Here is a 23,950-nt window from a genome sequence, read left to right as displayed (position 1 = left end):
AAGAAGTTTCATTAAACAGAACAAACCTAATTTGGGCCCCTAAAAACTTGGGCCACGCCGGCACACGGAGGTTTCATTACCTGCTTCAACGTTAACAGTCTTTGAAACAGTTGTTCTGCCGCTTGCTGTCAAGAACTCCCCAAACTCAAGTGCGGCAGGAAATGTAAAGGTCGAGCCTGGCTACAAGAAGGCCAGAATTGCCTAAGTGAGCAGTCAGAATCCCAGACAGAGATGGCAGAAACAAAATGAAGCATGTCCGGGGACTGTCATGAGCAGCACACAGCTCAGCACTGCCTGGTGTCCTGCTCACACAGTTTGTGTTACTCTCTTTTCCTCATCTAGAAATCTGGGGTTACATCTTCTCTAATTTAATTCTGAACATTCTTGCATATTTGGCACATCTCTCAACAGGGCTAAAGATCAGCTGTTTGTCTGGGGGCATATCTATACCAATGTTGCCCAAGGTATACACTGGTACAGAAATATATTTATTAAGTAAATGAAGTATTCGCTGTATCCAAAAATGTGCTATTTGAAGCTATCATCTTTGTGTTCACTTTGTGTGTGTGTCAATGTGTGTTAGAATCTCCATTTGTTTTCTTTAGATGTAGGTCAAATCATCTTTAGAAGAATTAAGAAAGGAGAGAGAAAGGGAGAAAGGATGGGGAGAGAGAATAAAGAAACAGCATTCTATGGAAATAAGAGACTAGGTTTTGTTAAGTCTCATTTCCATGGGAGAAAACTGCTTTTGCCATTTTATTTTGATATACAATAATCTAAAAAGGATCCCCTCCGGATTTGCTTCCTTATTATTATTCTACACAAAAGAAGGGAAATATGTCTTCAGCTGAGTTGTCTGGAGTCACTCCCTTTGTGCACATTTGCCGGGCTGATGTTGCACTGTAAGAACACGACCTTGCAGACCGGCATGGCCATTTCCCAAGCAACCAGTTCATGAGTTTGAGACAGTCCGCTTTAAGAGACCTAAATATCTCTGTTTTTAATAAAATGCTTAAGGTTTAATGAAGCCTCTGGAATAATCTTTCTCTCTCAAGAAGGGTGATTTAAAGGCTGAAAGAGGCAAGCATGCATCCGAATAGCGAATAGCGACAATTTAAATTCTGTCAATTCAACGCATTGACCTTGTCTTGATCTGTGATGTTTGCCCATATGAGAGGGATACTGAGACCGTCCTGTTCGTGGAACATTTTAAAGATGACAAAAGGTTCTTCGAATTATTGACGATTTTCTGGAGGGAGAAAAATCTGTAGGCCGAATGGGGGCTCCTGTGTCCGTTACAGATTGCTCGAATTTGCATGGGCAATTACACAAGGGGATCACATCAATGCAGGGCTGCCAGCCACACTGACGCCATACAATTACACAATGGCTCCGGTGCTTAAACTTTAAAATTCTTACACCATTGTGCCTGTTCTATTAGAACAAACTGCAGCAAATGATCCAAAGCCAATTCAAATGACTGGAGAGGAGGCGCCCAGGGGGAGCGAGGGAAGAGGGGCAGTGTGGCTCCTCCCGGCCCACTGAAGCAATTGCCAGGTCCTGCAAGCGGGCTGCAGCCACCACAGGCTTCTTTTTGCGCTTTGCCCATGATTTTCCATGGGGCCAATGATAAGAGTCACCTAATGCATAGGAGGCTGTGAGGATTCATGAGGGGAGTTAGGCAAAGCAGGACCTGGTCCTGGTACAGAAGGTACTTCGTAAACACGAGGCTTAGAGTAGCTCTTTCTTTGCATGGTTGACTGCTTTCTTTAAATGTCAGGATCCACAGTTGTGCCTTCTCTACTAATTCTGTTTATAAACCAGAATGCTATTGTGCTCCCCCCATAAGCTAATTTACATAATAACACTGTAAGCACCCAAATGTAAGCTACTTGATTTAAAAAAAAAAAAACCCAAGGTATATCTAAGAAGGAAATCTAATTAAAATACTAATAAAGCTGAAACTACCAGCAAAAAGAGAGCTCATAATGAGGTTCAATGACTTAGTATCTGAGCATAAATGTCCCCAAGTGTTGATCTGGTATACGACCTTTCCAAAAATGTTAAAAGATTAAACAGATGCTCCTAAAAGTCAATTACGTTGCCAATTTGGCACTGATTTATTCTTTTCCCCTGTTTATTGATGAGAAGAAGCAAGGTAACTGAGCTCCTAAAACTGGACATCCTGAAGAAAATGGCCTGCAATGAGAGGGATAAAGAAAGAACAACTGGCAAATGGTTTTGCAGAAGGTCTTCCATTGTCAAGGAAGATGTCTGCCCACAACTGTGGTAGTTGAGATACTCAGAAAAGACCGCTTTACCTATGGGAAAGGATCACATTTGCAGGATAAATACAAAATCATACCTTCCAACTGTTTCACAATGCTGAATAGATTACACATATATATAGAACAGGATTTGATCATCTTACAGTTTTGCAGACAGAAACATAAGCATATGAAGAACTAAACGTCATGTTTTTAGCCCCTACGCATTTTGCCTGAATGGAAATCTTCTACGTGGTAAACATGCATCCTCCCTTATGCAGCAAAAGCTATCAAGTCCAACACCATTTTCTCAACGCCTAGTTTCTTTCAGTAAAGCACTAAACCATTTTACTGCAACCACCAAATGCTTTCTTATCGCTAGGAATGGTATGATACATTTACTTTTTGATACATGCTCTAGTTTTCAGGATTCTGTTGGAAACAAAATGAGCCTTTATGACATTTTATAATATTCCATCCCATTTATTGCTTTCCAGAATTTCTATCATTAATTAATGGGCCTCCTTTCACCCTCCCCCCCAAAAAAACCTAATCTATTCCCCAACTGCCTATCAGAGACTAAATAAAAGTCAGTCTATCACAGCAGCAGTGATGGTCATGCCAATTTCACAGTGTGATTTGTGCACTCATTTCATTTTGAAAATGACCCTGCCCTCCATCTGTCTAAACCGAATGTCCTGTGCTTTTTTCAAGCCAGGCCTTGGGAGCAGCAGCACATGAAATAAGGGGAAAGACACAGAGCAGCCTCCCTCTTGTCCCCATCAGCTGCCACACCCACAGACAGGTACCAACACAAATAGGGGACCCCAACTGATGCCTGAAGGGATGGAAATTTGAGAGACAGCAGATAGTCCTTCTATTTTTCATCCATTTCCAAGAAGCCATTCGAAGATGAATGCTTTACATGATACAAATATAATTCTGAAAGAAAGACTGACAGACGGAAGATAAAAAGATAGTTTCCCATTTCTATGTTCTGTTGTCTTACCTTGATTTAATAGTAACTTACCCAAGTAACAGTTCTCACAAAAGGATTTTAAAATATTGAGCCTGAGTTTCCAAGGGACAAATGTAGTCAGGCAGCCATAAAGGTGAAGATCCTTCCACACCTCAGTTATCAGCCAGCACTAATCAGTCTCTACCAACTCACATACCTGCTGAGTTGAAGGCCCTAAACGGGTGCAACCCAGAGGTTAGTTTGAAAGAAGTCTCTGAGAAGAGTTCTAGTAGTTCTCACTGCCTGTTTTCTCGGGTTATCTTAGGTGTGCAAGAAACCCCCCTCAATCCTCTGAAATGTGTGCAGTTTGTTCCTCTCTTGGTATTCATGCAGTGATAAGTTCCTTTTCTGATCCCACTCAGAACTTCACAGTTCTATCAATTTCTCAGCAAGAAAAAAGACTGAGTAAGTACAAAATTCAGCTGTTTTCTGCAGTCAAATGCTCTACCACTGAGCTATACCCCCTATTCAGCTGTTTTCTGATATGAACAATCACACACCCAGAGAAGTCTCCTCCTAGATAGACCAAGTGACTAGAAGCTATACCACCCCACCCACTAATTAAGTCCTAACATCTGCTCACAGCTGCCACTCACATCTGGAAGTTCAAATTTCTACTGCCCACACCAAGTCCGTTGGCTGAATGGAGGAAAATGACACTAATCTTCCATTCTACAAACTGGCCACAAACACTGGGCTCTTACAAACTCATCTATATGGGATATACAGAATGAGTTATTTATCAGTTACTATTACCTACTGAAACTAGATGTTGGATATCAGGGTACAGCTGTTACCTACCTACCTGTGTGGTCTTAAGCAAATAACTTAAATCTTTCCAGTACACAGATTCTTTATCTGTAATATACAGAATATGGAGTGGTTATTAAGGTCAGAAAAAATGTATATAAACGGCCTAATAATACAAGATGGTTGATGTCGGGTCTCAAATTTACATACAGATAAGGTGCATGGGCAGCGAAACTATACAGGAGGAGGATAAAGGACTTGCACTTAAGTTTTTAATCAAACAGCAAACGCATGCTTTTATTTGGACACCGTTTATCTTGGGGACTAGACAGACCAATGCAAATGATAGAAGACCAGTGGAGATCTAGGTAGATCAAGAAGAATGGTTTCTTTTTGTAGTGAAAGCCAGAGGACTAGGGCAGGAGATGCAGCCAAGTTTAAACGCAGCCATCTGCTCTGTAATAATTGTTTATGAAAAATAAGGGGACTGGAGACACTTGAATCTAAAAATTGAATGTCTCACAATACCAAATGCTAAACCATTTCCTACCGTCATCTGTGAAAACAATAAAGATAAAGACTTTTGGTCTCTCCTTATTACCTCCGTAGAAAGCATGCCCTCGAGGCAGCTTTAAAAAAGACCCTACTCTAATTACAGAGCAATTCCAAGGAGACAGTCCACCTTTTCCTTCCCGCTAATTTACACACAGAACACGAACCGATATCGTTTGAATGCACTACACACTAAAAAGGCTTAAAAAACAAAGGATTTCCCTTCCTCCCCGACTGCCAGACAGCCAAGTCATAAAACCGGTAGCCAGCAAACTCCTTAACTCTACGGAAAAAAGACACCTCATCTCCCTTCCTGTGAGTTGGTCCCGCGAGACTACGCACCCAGCATGCAATTCGGCCACGTTCCGGCTACGCCACGACTAAAGTGGTGCATGCCGGGAAGTGAAGTTTTCATCTCTGAGCTACCCGGCAGCGTTTGTTCAGTCTTGTGTGACTAACGGCCTTAGCAACATAAAGTCTTCGAGGACAGGATTAATAATGGAAAGACTAACTTCGTTGACTACTTTTTATTCCTTTCGGGTTTATTCCGTTACAAAGTAATCTCAACAAGCAGCCTTCCGTTTCCGGCGGGCTCGTTGCCGTGGTAACCAGCACGCACCACCACCGCGGCGGTTATGGCCGGGCTCAGCGGCGCGCACATCCCCGATGGGGAGTTCACCGCCGTCGTGTACCGCCTCATCCGCGACTCCCGCTACGCCGAGGCCGTGCAGCTGCTGGGCGGCGAGCTCCAGCGGAGCCCGAGGAGCCGCGCCGGCCTGTCGCTGCTGGGCTACTGCTACTACCGCCTGCAGGAGTTCGCGCTGGCCGCCGAGTGCTATGAGCAGCTGGGCCAGCTGCACCCCGAACTGGAGCAGTACCGCCTGTACCAGGCCCAGGCCCTGTACAAGGCCTGCCTCTACCCAGAGGCCACGCGGGTGGCCTTCCTCCTGCTGGACAACCCCGCCTACCACGGCCGGGTCCTCCGCCTGCAGGCCGCCATCAAGTACAGCGAGGGCGACCTGCCCGGGGCCAAGAGCCTGGTGGAGCAGCTGCTGAGTGGGGAAGGGGGCGACGACAGTGGGGGCGAGAACGAACTGGACGGCCAGGTCAACCTGGGTTGTTTGCTCTACAAGGAGGGACAGTATGAAGCCGCGTGCGCCAAGTTCCTTGCGGCGCTCCAGGCTTCGGGATACCGGCCTGACCTCTCCTACAACCTGGCTTTGGCCTATTACAGCAGCCGGCACTACGCCTCGGCTCTGAAGCATATCGCAGACATTATTGAACACGGTATCCGCCAGCACCCGGAGCTAGGCGTGGGCATGACCACGGAGGGCATCGACGTGCGAAGTGTTGGCAACACCTTAGTCCTTCACCAGACTGCCCTGGTGGAAGCCTTCAACCTCAAGGCCGCCATCGAGTACCAACTGCGAAACTACGAGGTGGCCCAGGAAACCCTCACGGACATGCCACCTAGGGCAGAAGAAGAGTTAGACCCCGTGACCCTGCACAACCAGGCGCTCATGAACATGGATGCCAGGCCTACCGAGGGGTTTGAAAAGCTGCAGTTTTTGCTCCAGCAGAACCCCTTTCCCCCGGAGACCTTTGGCAACCTGCTGCTGCTCTACTGTAAGTACGAGTATTTTGACCTGGCAGCCGATGTCCTGGCGGAGAATGCCCATTTGACCTACAGGCTGCTCACACCCTATCTCTATGACTTCCTGGATGCCATGATCACTTGCCAGACAGCCCCAGAAGAGGCTTTCATTAAGCTGGATGGGCTGGCAGGGATGCTGACTGAACAGCTCCGGAGACTCACCAAACAAGTACAGGAAGCAAGACACAACAGAGATGACGAAGCTGTCAAAAAGGCAGTGAATGAGTACGATGACACTCTGGAGAAGTATATTCCCGTGTTGATGGCCCAGGCAAAGATCTACTGGAACCTTGAGAATTATGCAATGGTGGAAAAGATCTTCCGCAAGTCTGTGGAATTCTGTAATGACCATGATGTGTGGAAGCTGAACGTGGCTCATGTCCTGTTCATGCAGGAAAACAAATACAAAGAAGCTATCGGTTTCTATGAACCCATCGTCAAGAAGCACTATGACAACATCCTGAATGTCAGCGCTATTGTGCTGGCTAACCTGTGTGTTTCATACATCATGACAAGTCAGAATGAAGAAGCCGAGGAGTTGATGAGAAAGATCGAGAAGGAGGAAGAGCAGCTGTCCTATGATGACCCAGATAAGAAAATCTACCACCTCTGCATTGTGAATTTGGTGATAGGGACACTCTACTGTGCCAAAGGAAATTACGACTTTGGTATTTCTCGGGTTATCAAAAGCCTGGAACCTTATCAGAAGAAACTGGGAACTGATACCTGGTATTATGCTAAAAGATGCTTCCTGTCCTTATTAGAAAACATGTCAAAACACATGATCGTGCTTCGTGACAGTGTTATTCAAGAATGTGTCCAGTTTCTAGAACACTGTGAACTTTATGGCAGGAACATACCTGCCGTTATTGAACAACCCCTGGAAGAAGAAAGAATGCATAGTGGAAAGAATACCGTCACATATGAATCCAGACAATTAAAAGCTTTGATTTATGAGATTATAGGATGGAATATGTAGTAATGTCTGATAATGGCATTTATCAAAAAATGGCTCTGTTATTTATATTTGGTCCTTTACCTGTATTTATCTTTGGCATCATCTTCACATGTTACATATTGAGCTTTGTACACTTAAAATTATAACAACAAATATTCTGCTTGAGGAATCTTTCCATTTAATTGAGTAAGGATCCCTCAGTATGAGCTAGCTCACTTTGGTATTCTCTGTGCCAGAGGTCACCAGGTTTTGCCCTCAAGCAACAATTGCTGGAGCGATGTTTTTGTGTGAGCAAATTACCCTCCATAGTTTATATTCTAATTTTAGGCTATAGAAGAGAATGAGGCATGAGTCAAAGAACTGTTAGAGTGGGTTTTTTTGCATTCTTCTGGTGACCACTATGTAAATGATTGCTAGACCATGGCTGTACCTTTCTTCAATCAGCAATCAAGACCCGACCATTGTGCCATCCTGGGATACAATTTGTGGTCCAGTAAGACCAATTCTGACATTAACTATATGCCTCCACTCCATTTTTTTTAGTTCTGTATACTTTGGGTCTCAATTGAGTCAAGTTTGGACCTTGGCCTAAGCTCTTATAGACTTAAAAGTACTAAATGAATGAGAATTATTTTTTTGGTTCTTTTCAGGTTATGAGGTTTGGTCCGTGGTTTAATTTTCCTTCCATAATTTGATTGATTGGTTGATCTTAAGTTTTATACAATACTTGCCCTAGTTTTCCATTTTTGATTTTCCAGGATTGATTGTGCCTCCTTGTGAATAGTGACAAATAATCAAATGTAAAAGCTTTCTAATGTGTTCAGCATAGGGAAAAGTAAGCACTGAACTGACAATGAAAAGAGTAAGATGAGTTCCAGACTGCCCACAGTCAAGTTTTTACCTTCATAATTTCTTTTACCCCTTGAGGTGCCACGTCATTTGAACTACTAGATGCTTTTTACAAATACTTCTAGATGTAACGTCTGATTCCACAGAACCATACAGAAGAAAGTTGACTGCTTTTGTGACCTGTCTATTTAAACAAGTCAGTCAGGAAACAATATATATAATTACATTTCAAATGAATATTTCCTGGTATTTGGGGTTACGGTAGAAGTCTGTTGTCACTTTTTGTTGGATACTACAACATACTGATTACTACTAAGAAATACAGATTTTTTGCCTTTTTCTACTTGGAGCTTTTTCTTAAGACTCTATGAAGGTATAAAAGGCCAGTCCTTGTTCTCAGCTCTGGGTTGTGCATAAATTAAGAATTTTGTAAATATTTAAAAATTATTTCACTCACTCACCCTTTTAGTTTTATCCACTAATTTATCTATTTGGTGGGGAAGAGGAGATTTGATTTTAATTCTTCCAAAAAATGTTATACCACAAGTGATAGTAAATGACATATACTCCAGGAGTTCTATTAACAGGATATTATAATATGCATTTTTAAGTCAATTATTCTTTTTTTTTTTTTTAAGATTTTATTTATTTATTTGACAGAGAGAGATCACAAGCAGACAGAGAGGCAGGCAGAGAGAGAGAGAGGGAAGCAGGCTCGCCGCTGAGCAGAGAGCCCGATGCGGGACTCGATCCCAGGACCCTGAGATCATGACCTGAGCCGAAGGCAGCGGCTTAACCCACTGAGCCACCCAGGCACCCTAAGTCAATTATTCTTGAAATAATTAGAGCTCCTCCTATCCAAGGTGAAGGTCTCCAGCTGCCAATCTGCCAGAAGTCTGGAAACAGAGAAACAGGAGAGGTGAAGATGAAGCAGAGATGTAGCTATGTGATTTACTTCACAACCCACCTTGGATCCTCCTCATGTCCAAATCTCAGTAGTTAATCAAATGTCTGCTGCCATTAACAGAACAGAAGTAATGGATAACAGAGTGAAAGTAACAGATGCCAGAGCTACTCCTGTAACTAACTCACTAAATCGAATCATCAGTCCTTGCACCCTTGTTTTATTTAATACAAGGAGGAGAGGTCATGCAGACGTTCCAAAAGGACAAAGCCACAATGAGCAGAAAGACAATCTCCAGCTTATAAAGCTTTCTCTTGGAGAGTTTTCTTTCTCTGCCTTCAAAGGGTCTATTTAAGAGATAGAAATGTTTACTGCTACAGAATGTATCACAAGATAAGAAATGAAAAATCTATCTGCCTTACTGCTCTCCTTTTCTTTCTCTTTTTATCTTTTATTTTCTCCATTTTGTCAATTATAGGGACACTTCTCTGACAGCTGGCAGTTGAAACCACAAGCAGGTATAAAAGATGCATACCAACCTTTTTGCAATAAGTGTCAGGTAAGTAGCACTGTGATTATCACAGTGACTGTAGAAACCATTTAACCATGCATTGTTGCAAATTGAGATAACACTTAGCAATAAAAAGTGACTCTCAAATTGGTAAAGCCAGAGAAGATTTTAAGAGGACTTAACCCAAAGCACTGGATCTATATAATTTGCAGAAATCTTTATTTGTATACTTGCAGTAATCCTTATCTTTTTCTCTTTGACCTCAATAGAAAAACAGTGAATGAAATTTTAAAGAGTACAGTGTTTTTTTTTAATGTTCTATGATACTAGGAATTAAATATACTTAACTCTAGAGAAGCCTTGCTTTTCTGTAGCTATAATTTTTATATTGAATATATATAAATATATATATATAAAATATAAATTTTATATTGAAATTTATATTTTATATTGAAAAATAGAACCAAGCATTAGCCAGAGGTAATTAATTCATTAGTCATAGGTATAGTGTGGTCTTGTTTTAATAGTTCCCTTGGGGAGGGGGGGGGAGTGAGTCTTTACAAGGTGATTGCTTTACACTTAAGTCCATAAGAAACCAAGGTTCTTTTGATTGTTTAATTAAAATCAGTGCCCTTGGATTTGGGCCAAGATTGACCTATCACATATTGAAATTCTGTCTACAACATTATAATGTGTCTATATTAGAAAAGGAATTGCCCTCATAGGGAAAAATGTTCAGAAAATAGAGAGTTCTGTGTACATTTCTAGAGTGAAAGATAGGCATTTGCTAGTTTAAAAAGGATCTGCTGATAACTTGATTGTAAATATTATCAGGTGGACATGTAAACTGAGTCCAAGTCCTTATTTGAAAGTGAAATTTGCATATTTGTGAAATTAAACACATCATCATCAAGGACTGGATCTCTCCATTCAAAATAAAAAATGGCTGAAACTATTGTGCAAACAAGACTTTAATAAGGTGCATGGAAAAGCATTTATTGCTATGATTATGTTTCCAGTTATTTTAGTATAGAGGCAAATGCTTGAGATAAAAGACATATTACTAAAGGTTTTACCAGGCAACGGCTGTAAAAGTTATGTCCACAAAGTGTCCACAGAGTCTTGAAGAGCTTATCAAGATCCACCAGGATCCTACCAGCTGGTTAGTGTTTCTGTCTCTGCTGCATAAGGTCAGAGGCTATTCTGTGAAGACTCAACATCTTGGTCTGAGTTACTCCAAATTTGACAAAGCCATGCCCTGGAGTTTACGCACTTCGGATATGAAAAGAAGAATATACAGTCTGGGGAATAAAAGGCTTGGTCCATTTGTGAGCCAGGAAATACTATATTTAGAGCAAGAGATGATCACACCTTAACACTGTAAAGCAAAAGAAAGCTTCAGGAATTGAATCATAACAGTTTTCTAAAAAAGATCCTATTACAAAGGCAATGTCACATACCCACATTTCGTGTGTCTCTGAGAAAGGTAAAACTTTTTCTATAGTTAATACAGCATTTTTGTGTACTGGTCTTGTAGTCTTGTACTGACTCATTACATTTAAAGTGTTTTGGCAATGTGCCAAAGGACAAAGGTGAGCTATGCATGATTTGACCTAGATGCTGCACGTAGTTACTAGTCCTTTTCAGAAACTAAGGAGACTAGTTTTCTGACAGGGGATGGAAGATCGATAATGAAGTAGTTGGAAAAACTGTAAAATGATTCTAGAAATAATCATGAGGAATCTAAAATGGAAAATCATAAATGGATTCTTCTGTGACATTTGTAGATATGACTTAATAGATTTTTTAAATTACAGATTGGGTTTACGATAAAAATGTGGAATGCATCCGCAACAGGGAGCCCAGGGCTTGAACTAGCACATCTCTTAAATCCTAAGATGAAGGCTCACAGAGAATACTATGATTTGCCCAAATCACAGAATCAAACAGTGGCAAAGCCAGGATCAGAATCTAGGGCTACTGACTCTGATCCAGTGATCTTTCTACTCTACTACCATTTAGGGTTTTGTTTTGTTTTCCAAATTATTCTGACACACTATCAATACTAAGTATTTCTTTTTCCAGAGCTATGACTTTCACTACTTCTGTTGCTGCTGATTGTTTCATTGGTGGTGTAATAAGTTTTTCCTAAAGTACACTCGGCAAACACATTCCCGCGCCAGTCTAAATTATATTCTAGTTTCCAAGTGTGCCGGAGGGGACTGGAGCAGGCGCCGTGTGTTGTTTGCAGCAGGCACAGATTCAGCTGTGGCACAATCTGGGTTGGGCACAAAGATTATTGACCCACCTGTTGCTTCATCAGGTCGTAAAAAAAAAATCACTTTATGAGCCTTCTTCAAGTTAGTGATTTTCTTCTCTCCATTGTGGTCTCTAGCCACCAACCACAGTAAAAACAGCTGTCAGAGGCTTCTCTGCACCTCAAGTGCAAAGGGCTACGTATGAGGCACTTATTCAGAAAGCACAGTAGAGGGCCAGCTGCTTTCACAGGTATTTACAGAGTGTTACCAGAGACTTCTGAGGCTCCATAAAGCTTTACCTTTGCTCGCAAGACCCATTTGAACCAAGACCTTAAGGGCTTACTTACACTCTCTCACAAGATTGCTTACTCGGATTAGTTTGGGTTTGGGGGAGGAAAAATTAAAACAAGCTAAGAACAAGAGTACAGATTATGTCCCTGTTTTCTACCTCCTTTCCCCCCTTTGAACTAATACCCCTCAGTCCTCACTCTATATTAAAACCAGCCAGTAAACTTTTCAAAATTCGGATGCGTAGGCCTGAACTCCTGAAGATTTAGCTTCAACTCATGGGGATGGCAGTGGAAGGGAGGGATCAGTCTTTAAATAAAGTCCCCCCAGATGGTTCTAATGTGTAGCCAAGGTGGAAAACCACTGTTTTCTATGAACAACGGTAACAGTGAGCACGTGAATGCTGCATGCTGGCCACCATGGGGGTGACGTGGGGCGGGGCACAGTCTATATGAGAATAAAATGGCCTGGACATCCAGTCCAAAGAAATGATAAAAAACAGATCATTGGGAAAAGGGCATCTGAATTTTTTTAAGGCATTTGGTCTGGGGTATTTGTATATAGCTTTCAGACTAGTGAAACCTTTTTGTTTTTACTTTTCTTTTATTCCAATGTAAGTAACAGGGTGTTACATTAGTTTCAGGTGTATGATATGGTGGTTCAGCAATTCTATACATTACTCAGTGCTCATCCTGGCAAATGTACACTTACTCCCCTTCATCTATTCATCCACCCCCCACTCTCCTTCCCTCAGGCAACCATCCATTATTCTCTGTATTTAAGAGTCTGAGAAAAAAAAAAAAAAGCCTCTTCTTTTTCTTTGTTCATTTGTTTTGTTTCTTAAAATCCACATATGAATGAAATTATATATTTATCTTTCTCTGACTGATTTATTTCACTTAGCATTATACCCTCTAGGTCCATCCATGTTATAGTGAAATTTTTTTTTTAAGATTTATTTATTACTTGAAAGAGCTCGTGAGGCAGGAATGGGGCAGAAGGAGAGGGAGAGAGAAACTTCAACAGATTCCGCCCTTAGCCTGGAGCCTGACTGGGGCTCGATCTCATGACACTGAGATCAGGACCTGAGCTGAAACCAAGAGTCAGAAGCCTAACTTATTGCACCACCCAGGCACCCTGAAATCTTTTTTTTTTTTTTAACTTAATATCATGCATTCAAGGATTCTTAAGAAATCTTTGGATTTCCTAGAGGGAATGTGGAAAATACTGAAGTTATCTAGAAGCCATTTGACAGTGGAAATTTTTTAAAAGATGGTTTCCAGAATTTAAGAGTATTTTCATGCTTTTTTTCTTCAAAGACTCAGAAGTATCACTTACTGTCATCACTTCTTAATTTAATACACTTTGCTATAGTCAAAAGTCACTCTATATAGGTATTATCTTAACCATGCTCATAAATGGTTTTGATTGGCTTTGAATGCATCCAAATTTGTCTCCCTAATATGGACCACATTCATCTGGTCTCCCTATAAACGTGGATTCCTCCAAACCTGACTCCAGTCCCATGTGTGCATTTATATATGCACATACATCTTTTAGGATTTACATTGAAAATACAGTAATATTTAGTGGCTATGGCAATTTATAATCCAGATATTTGTTCTAAATTTATGCTGCTTTGCCGCAGAATCACCTGGGGAGCTTTTAGAACTCTTCATGCCCCAGCCTGCATCCGGGAACTTCAACTTTCAAAATGCAGCCAAGGTTGAAAATCAGTGGTCTAAATCCATTGTTATAATCCCCCTTTACCATGATTAATTTCAGGATAAACATGTGGTCCAATCCCTACTAAAGCATGAGAAGTCTCTTGAAGGGCTGCTGAGAAAGCTTTTCTTAAAAAAAAAAAAAAAAAAAAGATATAAGGATTCTCCTCCTCTGAGCGTCATTGATCTGAATCCGCAGCCACCATCTTATAACCATAACAGAAACTAACCTAAGTTTGAAGTGTGGCGGGGGGTGGGAAGAACTGGAGTCATTATGTCTTTGAGCCACTATATTACCTTCCTTAGAACCTGACCTACCTCTGAGTCTCCTATAGAATGGAAAAAATAAATTATCTTATTGTTTAAACTTGCCTGAGCCAGATTTTTTTGTTACTTGTACCTAAAAGCACCCCAACTACATTCACCATACTTAGGTGACACAATTTTGAGTGTTATCCAGGAGGTGATGAATTTTTATGCGTGGGCCAACACTATAGTCACCCAGTCTTCCTTGAGACCCAGCATCAATCCTTAGATACCAGTGAACAGGACAAAGTTAGTGGACCTTTGTAAAGACACTGCCTGAAAACTTGCCTTCGTTTGTATTAAATGTTCATGCAGTCTTTTGAAAATTGTAGCAGCTACTCATGAGATTGATAATGCTATTCTTGGGAGAGCATTCACTTAGGTAGAAGTAAATGCAGAATCAAATTGCTCTACCCAGAAAAGCTGCCCTGTCCAAGGCTTGCTCTCTGTTTCTTGGCAGAACCACAAGATAAACACCAGTGCATACCGTGACTCATATTTTAGAATTTCCTCCACATTCTTATAAGGTTGATTCAGTGAAAGCTCAATAATATTGGAATAAAAATGAAAATGAAAACAATGGCAGCATTTATTCACATATAGTAAACCTAAGTGTTAAAGTGAGGTAACCTAATCTTTTTACCAGTGAGAAATGCTAATCCACGTTTTCCAGCTTTGGCCCTTTCCAGTCATAAACCTGGTTATAGGAAAAGATTCATAAAAAATACTTTAGTTTTTGATAATCCCCACAGCACAGCATTCCATGTATCAGGCCCAACTTATTCTGAGTTGTTGGCTTACATCAGTTCTCTAGAAGAAAGATGAAGAAAATTCAAATTCAAACCGGATGGTCCTTATCACATGGGGAGATTGGGACAGTTGATTTACTCATATAATCTCTTTAAACATCTACCAGGAGAGGTTCTCAGACAGAATTTATTGCCTTCTCTGGCCATCTTTGGACCTACAAAAAGCAAAGCAAAATCCTTCAATGAAACCTGAAACTCTAGTCACTGGTTTCCTGGCTGATGTCATTTCAAAGGCATGGCGCAGCCCTGTGATAGCTACAGCAGAAATCTGCCTCTCTATGGGGTTTCCATCTGTTTGCCATCAGAAAGGACCTTTTTGGGGAGCCACAGTAAATGCAGAGCACCCATTCCTCCCTGTGGGTTCTGGAGTCTTGAATTAATGTTTTCAGGATCAGTTGTTATTAGGATTGAATAATGCTTAAATTTTCCCAGAATAAGAAGGTATATAGAATTACATTGCTGTAACTTTAGTTTTCATCTTTGTGGGTTCTCATAAGCTATTTTGTATAAATTTTCCCTATGATTCTGAAACTACTTTGCAAATGTAACCAAAATGAGAATTCGGTCACTGAAATTCTTTCCTTTGGAAGAAGAGTGTTCTATATAATTTTCTATAGTGAACTTCTTATAAAACAGCTGGCATTCCAACTCTTTCTGAACTCCTTAGGCCTAAAGTTTTAAAAAATATAAATTTTGTCTCAAAAGGTTATTTATTTACTTTTCATTAAAGTCAACAGAAATGATATACTAAGTTAAAGCAAAGAAAATAAATTATAAAATAAATTATAATGACAAGAGTTTTCAAAACTGAGATCTTCTATGGATAGGCTTCAACACAAATAATCTACTGTAAATAACCGGGCTTCACAATGGTACCAAGCTAAAACTAGCTGGGGACTGAGTGTGTTCACCCAGCAACAAATGCATAATGGTCGCCTTTATTGCTAAAGAAACAAAGCTTGAATTAATAACACAGGAATGTTTAATAAGGGAAAAGATTTCATGAAGATCAGCCTTTTTCTCAACCCCATCCTCCCCTACAGGTATTCCAGCTTTCACAGTGCCCGGACAAAAACAGACTCCCCATTCTATTCCTCAAGGCATAATTTATTAAATGTGTTTTTATGGATTGGGCTTTCTGTGTTTATGTGCCATTTCCTCAGAGAAGGCTGACTCTAAGGATGAATTAGAAACAACATCACTTTCCAATATTCCTCAAGTCCCAATTCCTAGAAAAAGACATGAATACAAAGGTCCTTTTATTCCTTCTGTCAATTACCAGTTTGTTTCAATATGGTTTTCCTGGAGTTCAGTATCAAATGAAGCACAGTCTCCAATGGGCGATAGAGAGGGAAAGTTTTCCTCACCTCATGGGGAAGAGGAAGTATGAGTATTGAACCAAAGGACTCTGAGAGAATGGAAAGGGGAATGAAGGAAGATTCATGACAGAGGGTAAGGCATGAGGGAGAGGACAGGCGAAGAAAGACAATAAAAAACTTGCCTTTGATGGAAGGATGAAATTCTTACTACTATATTTACATGACTTAAACATGAAGTATATTTACCTCAGTATTTCTTAAAGCATGGTAAACATGTGATAATTGAATGAGAAGAATTTAGTTAGCACAGAGAACATTTTTTAATAGCCATATATTTATTTTTTTGGTATACATACATACATACACACACACACACACACACACACACACACGACACATCAAACCTGAAAATTCATGAATTCTATTGCATGAGATGAGGCTAAAATAAAAAAAAAATGGCTTGACTGAAAGAAAAATATGAAATAATAAGACACAGTAAGTACTTAGCTGTGGCAAGAAGCATGTCAGTAGTACTTGAAGAGTTTAAGAAATCTTAGTTTAGACAAATGGAGCACAGAACTCCATGTGAGGGTGTGGAAGAACCCTACTCTTCACTGAGCAAAGATGGAATTTTTACCTATAATTGATTCAGTAAGTATATGTTAAGGGCCTCTATTTTCCGAAAGCTAACTTCACACTTAAATACAGAGATTTTTGCCAGCTACTGTGAAAATTTCCTCAGTAGAATGTTGCCTAACAAGGGGTGCCTGGGTGGCTCAGTGGGTTAAAGCCTCTGCCTTCGGCTTGGGTCATGATCCCGGGGTCCTGGGATTGAGCCCCACATCGGGCTCTTTGCTCAGTAGGGAGCCTGCTTTCTCCCCTTCTCTCTGTCTGCCTCTCTACCTACTTGTGATCTCTGTCAAATAAATAAATAAAATATTAAAAAAAAAAAAAAAGAATGTTGCCTAACAAATTTATGACCAAAAAAGTTTAAACGTTCTAGATCTCTAAAAGCTGACATTTGGGTATTTATATTTCCTTCCAATTCTAATCTGTTCTGATCCTATGATTTTTTTCCCTCCATTTCCCGCAAACCTAACAAGTTCCGACTTTTTGGTGGGAGATTAATTCCACCAGTAGAGGGGGCCTCGCTCTGTGTTAACAGTGCTCTGAAAGGCCGAAGGGAGGTTACTCCACTCAGAACAGGATCGCCCCTTCATTTGTTTGCCTAGGACCTTGTGGCTTTTCTCTGAATTAGTAATTTTAAAAGGAGACCGCCAGCTGGTGGAGAAGTCTGGGATGTGCTGGAACACTTCAGTCTCGGATCCAGTCTTGTGTTTTCATACAGATCTGGTGTGCTGCTGTACAACACATCTAGCTAAAATAGTGAATGTTTTAATTGTTACCACATTTTTCATATGTTTTTAGTAGTAGTTCCGGGCTGACTAGGCAGGAGTCCAGTTCTGTTCATTTTGAGTTGAATTCAAAGTTCTGAGTTGGAAGAATTTTTAAGAGCATCTGTTCCAACTCCTTCACATCACAAATGAAGGGCAGACACACTCAAAGCACTTATTTCCATAGAAAGATACTAGTGTGGAAACAGAACTATTCAGGGTATATAAAAAACAAAACAAAGCTGTCATTTGCAGCCTGCTTAGTCCCGACTGCCCCTAGGAGCTGTGTGGTAGCTCATTTAACCTTTGGGTCTCAGTTTCCTTTTCTGTAAAATAAAGGCACAGAACCAGGGAACAACAGCGAGGATCACTTCAACTCTATTTTATTAGGCTCTCGGCTTCTAAATGATTATTGCTTTGGTTTCCATTTGCAGGCAATTCTAAGGCTTTTTGTTTGCTTTATTGTTCATTCATCTTCATTAAGTTTATAAATGTGTTTTACCTTTATAAGTATAAAAGGAATTAAAACGCAACTGCAGAACAAAAAGTTAAAACTCCACTGTGAACACAACAATCAAAAATATAATCCAGACAATAAAAGAATGTAGAAAAGTGAAAACAAGCTGGAGTATCAAGGCTGTAGAGCTATGAATGATTTGTCTTTTAAAAATATATATTTACCACCATTGGGTAATAAACATAATTCAGGAGGATGAAAAAGTCCATCTAAAAGGCAACGTCGAGGTTAACAAGTATCAAGTACAGCCAGCTAGAGATTTTAGGAGGTGGAATGAAAGCAATCAGCAGGCCTTCAAGCCCTCATTCCCAGGTCCCCCACTCCTGGTGTACTTCAGCCTTGCAATAAAGCTTCCCATTTTTCAGGATATTAAATTTGAGTTCAGGGAAAGCCAGACATCATGTAATCACCGTTTGGAATTACAGTGTATATCTAATAAAAGCCCACAGAACTTGCCAAAAAAAAAAAAAAATTTTTTTTTTTTTTCCAGAATCTTTTAAAGAGCTATGTGTTTGCTAGGAAGAAGGGAGGTGGGAAAGAAATCATGTGTAAAGGGAAACTTTTCACATAACAGAGGCAGCTCCAGACCAGGCACAGATCCTGGCAGATAACCTAAAATAGGGACCCCCCACCCCTTTCTCTGAAAGAAAGGAAGGAAGAGGAACAGGGAAACTAGTCTCCACCACAGACTGAAGACACCTTTGTTCAGACTGGACCCTAGGGAGGTCCACCCCACATGTTTCCCCCTCTGGCATCACTGCTCTGTGGAGAAAGCCAAATTCTTTCTCTGATTGCTATGTAAAATGAATGCAGGAAAGTTCTGATGATTCACCCAATTAAAGCAATCACATTTGGATTCATGCTCATGGAGACACAGGGCCAAATTCATGGGTGGTTGTATGGTCACACAAGGCTCTGCACACAGAAGCGTCCCCATGCTAGGTTTAATCCTCTGCTGTCACTGTTTTTAAAATTCTCAATAATTTATGAACAAAGGACCCGCATTTTCATTTTGCACTTGGGCTTCAAAACTGACATAGCTGTTTTTGGCTGGGCATTTTTATGAGGCTGTTCATAATACTGCATACTTTTCTTCTGTTGCTGCAACATTTCTGACATGCTTAATCATAGCCTCATGCACTTTGAGAGCCTGGATCTTCCTAAATGTTCCATTCGCAGCCTGTGGGCCTTTTCCACGAGGATTCATCCTCTCACTCTCAAAAACTCCAAGTCAGAGCCTGCATCTTGTCAGATACCATCCAGAGTGCATTTTGTCTCTTCTCCCAAACATCCAGAGGCTCAGTACTCTTTATATGTGGGTGCTCTACGAATACACTACCCTCTTAGAACCAACAGGAAAAGCAGTTGAGTCCTTTTTGCCTGGGGCAAAGATTAGCGTAAACTCCCGCTCCTCTGAGCATCCAAGTTGTCCTGAAACTGGCCTGGATGTGGCAAACAACAAAGAAGCCCGGTGTGCTACTGAATCTTGCTCAGGCTTCTGTTGACCCTTAACATGACCTTGGTCTTGCAGGTCAGAGTCTGCTTTCAGGCCTAAAGTTGTTCCTTCAAGTGGCTAAAATACAATGATTTAACGATAACTCTGGATTCCAAAAATCTACAGCAAGAACTGGCAACCTTCCCACCTCATCCACATACAGAAGGCCTGAGGAGGATGGGGATGGCCCCAGGGGTAAGAGAGCTCCTTTAACATCCCAGCAATCTTCCCCACCAGCCCCCCACCCCAACTGACGGCAGAGCAGAAAGGAAACAAAACACCGTTGTGCACAAAAGATGGAGTTTACTGCCTCCAGGAGAAAGGGGATGAGGGAGAAAGAGGGAGAGAGGAGGAAACACATCTTGAAAATTTGGGAAATACTTCTCAAAATCAATTTACATTGTATCATCCCTGAAAATTAATGTGAGACAGGCAAACCCAACGTAAGAGGTGAAGGAATGAGCATTCCTGCCGCTCACCATGGTAGAAATAATGAAAAATGAATCTGACCAGTAGACTTCAGGCCTACTAACCCTTTTCCAGGCAATAAGGAGACCTCTTCCCTGGCTGTTTTGTGAGGTTTAAACAGCAGGGGGCATCACTAATCATTTTGTAAGACCCAGATGGTTTCTGCAGACCAAATGGCAGGGAAGGGGTGGGAGTTGAGTTTTCACAAAGGAAATGGGTGTGCACCTGAAGGCCAATGAGCTGGTTGTGACCCAGGTTGAGACTGGTAATCTATAAGGGGTTTTCTCCCCCTGAGAAGGCCTATATCTTTACAGGGCATCCCCCTTGAGATTCAGGGCAAAATCTCAGTTAGTTGAAGTCCTGCCTTTTCCTCTGCTGTTGAAGGAGTGGAAAATTTTTCCCTTAGTCTCTTCTAGGTTCTTCGGCTGGTCTAACAATTAAATTGACAAAAGACAGATTAACAGGAAAAAACAAACTTAATCATGTGTACGGGAGCCCTGTAAAAATATGAGACTCAAAGGCAGGTCAGCTAATTGTATATGTCATCCTGAGCTAATGAACAGGATAGGGGCCTGGGGCTTGAGAGGGGAGGAGGGCAGGTCGCAGGAAGATAAAAAGAGCCACTGTAATTAGATGTTTGCCATGCCGTACAGATAGGTCAGATAAAAAGTTATCTCCAGTAATAAATAGCTCTCTTTCTGGGCCAAGCCTCCTATCTCAATTCTTTAAGGCAGTGAAGGAAGAGGTGAAAGTTCTTCCCGAGTCTGTTGGGTCTTCATCCCTTTCAAATAATCCACACAGGGGTGCCTGGGTGGCTCAGTGGGTTAAAGCCTCTGCCTTCAGCTTGGGTCATGATCCCAGGGTCCTGGGATCAAGCCCCACGTCTGGCTCTCTCGGAGAGCCTTCTTCCTACCCTCTCTCCCTGCCTGCCTCTCTGCCTACTTGTGATCTCTGTCTGTCAAATAAATAAATAAAATCTTAAAAAAAAAACACATCTGCACAGCAAAGTGGTACATTTTGGGGTGGCATATTCTGCCCCCCTTCACTATCTGGTTCTTTTCAAAACCATGGAACCTTGGATGGACTCATGGTCCAGGGGATGGACATCACTTATGGTGTAGATGAGGACTCAGAGGGTTTAAGAGAACAGGTAAAATGAGGCTCTCTCCTTCTTCCATCAATGCCTTCTGAAAGAGAAGAGACTGGATACTCGGGAAACCAAAAGAAACTGCCCTACTATCAAGGCCTAATAGGGAAACTGTACTGTTTCTGTTCACCTTCAAAAGGAATTCTGTGGGAGGGGCATTCGGCATCAAATCGCCATCCAATTTCTATAACACTGAAGACAAAGAGGGCCTTAATATTTCCCTCAGCTTGACAAGCCTTTGGAAATGTAATCATCAAAGGAGATAGTAGCCTTCCCCCCCACCCTCCATTTTCCAGTTCCTGAAGAGTAAAAGCCTAACTTCTGGGGATACCTTGTTCTAAGCTGTAAAATGAATACTTGTAAAGATACAAAAACTTATTTTTCCTTAGGTCAAGTCAGTTAGCAAACACAGATGGGCTATGATCATTCTCTCAACCCCAGTGCTTGAAAAGTCTACCACGCTTTGTTGCAGTGGAGTTGAGTTCAGACTGAGTTCTGGGCTCTCTTCCCTAGTGCAACAGCCTTGAATGAAGTCCTCCTTGGATGTTTAATTTTGGTCCATACAATTTTTGCTTTGACACCAACAATGTAAATACTGTCAGCCAAATTGTGTTGTGTTCCTGCAAATCCTGATTGCTTTGCTGATGAACAATCAACAAGGCAAAGTGCCTCTTGGTTTGTGCATCTCCGTGAGGGATGTTGGGAAGGTACGTCTGGGTCAAAGTTGACCCAGGAAGGAGGGATGTCACCAACCACTCTCTATAAGGGGGACATCTTCAGGGAGCAAGAAGGGGCCAGCTGGAGCTGGTCTGCTGCTGTCCAAAGTACAGCTTTCCTAGATTTAACAGAATCTGAGAGAATATCCACTTCACACCAGGCTCTGCTCTAAGCACTCTCCAATAATAATCATTTAATTCTTACAATAACCCTGTGAAGCAAGTTTTATTAGAAGTCCCACATTTTCAGGGAAGGCACATCTCTGGCACGGCAGAAAGCTTAAGTAAACTTGCTCAAGCTCACACACTTCGCAAGCCGAGAAGCCTGGCATTTTAGTTCCAGCAGCAATGTTTTAATGCCAAATTCTGCAGCTAGAACCAAAGAGCACACAATTCCAAGGGATGGTAGTAGGCCCAGTGAGACCTGACCAGGAAACGAGGTCTCCAAAACCAGAAAGCAATTCTCTGTTTTGGAAGGAAAGTGGCCCATAATAGCCCGTCCGCCATGCACCCACCATGTCCTCTATCCTATAGGACAGGACTGTCCGGCACCAGCAGTCCACCATCTCCTAAGGTTCGAGAGATTCCTATATAAAAAGTCCTGTAGATCCTTTCATAAAACTGCTTTCACAATGAGCACAAGACGGTCAGTTCCAGGAGAAAAGCCTGTTTTTCTGCAAAGGACTGTACAGAGGTGGCAGTGTCTGAGAACAATTGAACAATATCCATGTTTTTTTCCTCCCTTCAGTTCTGACGCCCAGGATGACCTTGGCTAATCTCTGCAATATATGCTTAAAATGAAGTGGTGGCTTTTGACTGCCATCAAGGACAAACCAAATTCACATTCAGTGTGCAGGGTTGCTTTTCTCTTCTCTTTGTTCCCTTGCAACATACTTGCCTCCCTTGCTGCTTCATAAAGTGGGAGAGAAGTCCTTTGGCAGAGTGAATGGATGATTGTACCAAAGAAATAAAGCAAAGTGAAGTTGCATTTTCAGTTCAGCTGCACAAGAAAGGGTCCCTTCGCTGGATCCCTGAGACACAGCCACCCTTTGGCAGAACCCCAGGTCTCTGCTGGGTCAGCCCTGGACTAGGCAGGAGGAGACCTGGGCTGTGGCACCCAGTTCACCACCTCATCCCACTCAGAACCTTCCTTTTTCCATCTGTGAAAAGTGACTCAGGATATCTGTGCTTTGTACTCTCCAGGGCTAGTATGAGGCTCAAATGAGATAATGTATGTAAAGCGCTTTGTAAACTGTAAAATGCTCTACAAATGTAAGGGATTATTATAAACCACAATACAGCGATGTTTTATGCTTTTATAAAACTACTGGCTGGAACTGCAGGAAGGGGAATCCCTCTGGTGATTTTTATTTTGGAAACAGGAGGACTTGGGTTTGCTTCCTTGCCAGGAATTGGATTCCTGGCAGCAGCTGTTTATTCCATTTCGCCGGGCGACGCACATATGGCCGCCGCGCGCCTCCTGCGGAGCTGACAATATGTACTGCTTTGTTTGAGCACATCAAGGAAAAGCTCTTTTCGCCTCCCTCGCTATTTCCAACTTGCCAAGTCTAACACCTAGGAAATAGAGACTTTCAAGTCGCACTTCACCGCGGCAGCATTTGGGTTTTTTAGATGAGAATTTTTTTTTCCTCCTTAGCAACCAGAAATTTACAGGCAGACTCTCACCGTAAAAACAGCCTTCCCTTGAACTGTTTGATGCTTTTATAAAGCTTTGCCTTGGTTCAAATGAACATGATATTAATATTTGTCCGGGAACCGAGCTTGGACCAGCTGAAAGGGATTAAGCTAAGAACAGGGTCTCCCCACCCGCCCCCGCGCGCCCCTCCCCTGCTCCCCCGCGTCTCCGCAGCCACAGCGAGGCGGGCGGGGGGCAGCTGGGTGACCTGGGGACGCCAGGGAGCAGAGTGCCTGCCTCTCTGCACCTGCCCCTGCGCTTTGCTGCAGGTAGCCACTCGCTGCAGGCTGAGGTGTGTTGAGATGACTCTACGTATAAGAACTACTACTTGCTTGTAAATGTCAAGAGGA

The 23,950-nt window shown here is 41.8% G+C and overlaps 1 protein-coding gene across 1 annotated transcript; it reads left to right on the top strand.

Annotated features, from left to right (window-relative positions):
• The first annotated feature begins 5,085 nt into the window (after window positions 1-5,085).
• TTC30A (tetratricopeptide repeat domain 30A) lies at window positions 5,086-8,652 on the top strand. Its single transcript, XM_046018852.1, has one exon. The coding sequence runs from the start codon at window positions 5,223-5,225 to the stop codon at window positions 7,218-7,220; it is 1,998 nt and encodes a 665-aa protein (XP_045874808.1). The 5' UTR covers window positions 5,086-5,222; the 3' UTR covers window positions 7,221-8,652.
• Window positions 8,653-23,950: the final 15,298 nt, after the last annotated feature.

The sequence above is a fragment of the Meles meles genome, chromosome 9 (assembly GCF_922984935.1).
Source record: "Meles meles chromosome 9, mMelMel3.1 paternal haplotype, whole genome shotgun sequence".
Lineage (NCBI taxonomy): Eukaryota > Metazoa > Chordata > Mammalia > Carnivora > Mustelidae > Meles > Meles meles.
This window is presented reverse-complemented; position numbering and strand designations above follow the sequence as displayed.

Bases quoted from the DNA above. Each gene is read 5' to 3' on its own strand.
- TTC30A (XM_046018852.1), top strand. From the start codon at position 5,223: ATGGCCGGGCTCAGCGGCGCGCACATCCCCGATGGGGAGTTCACCGCC.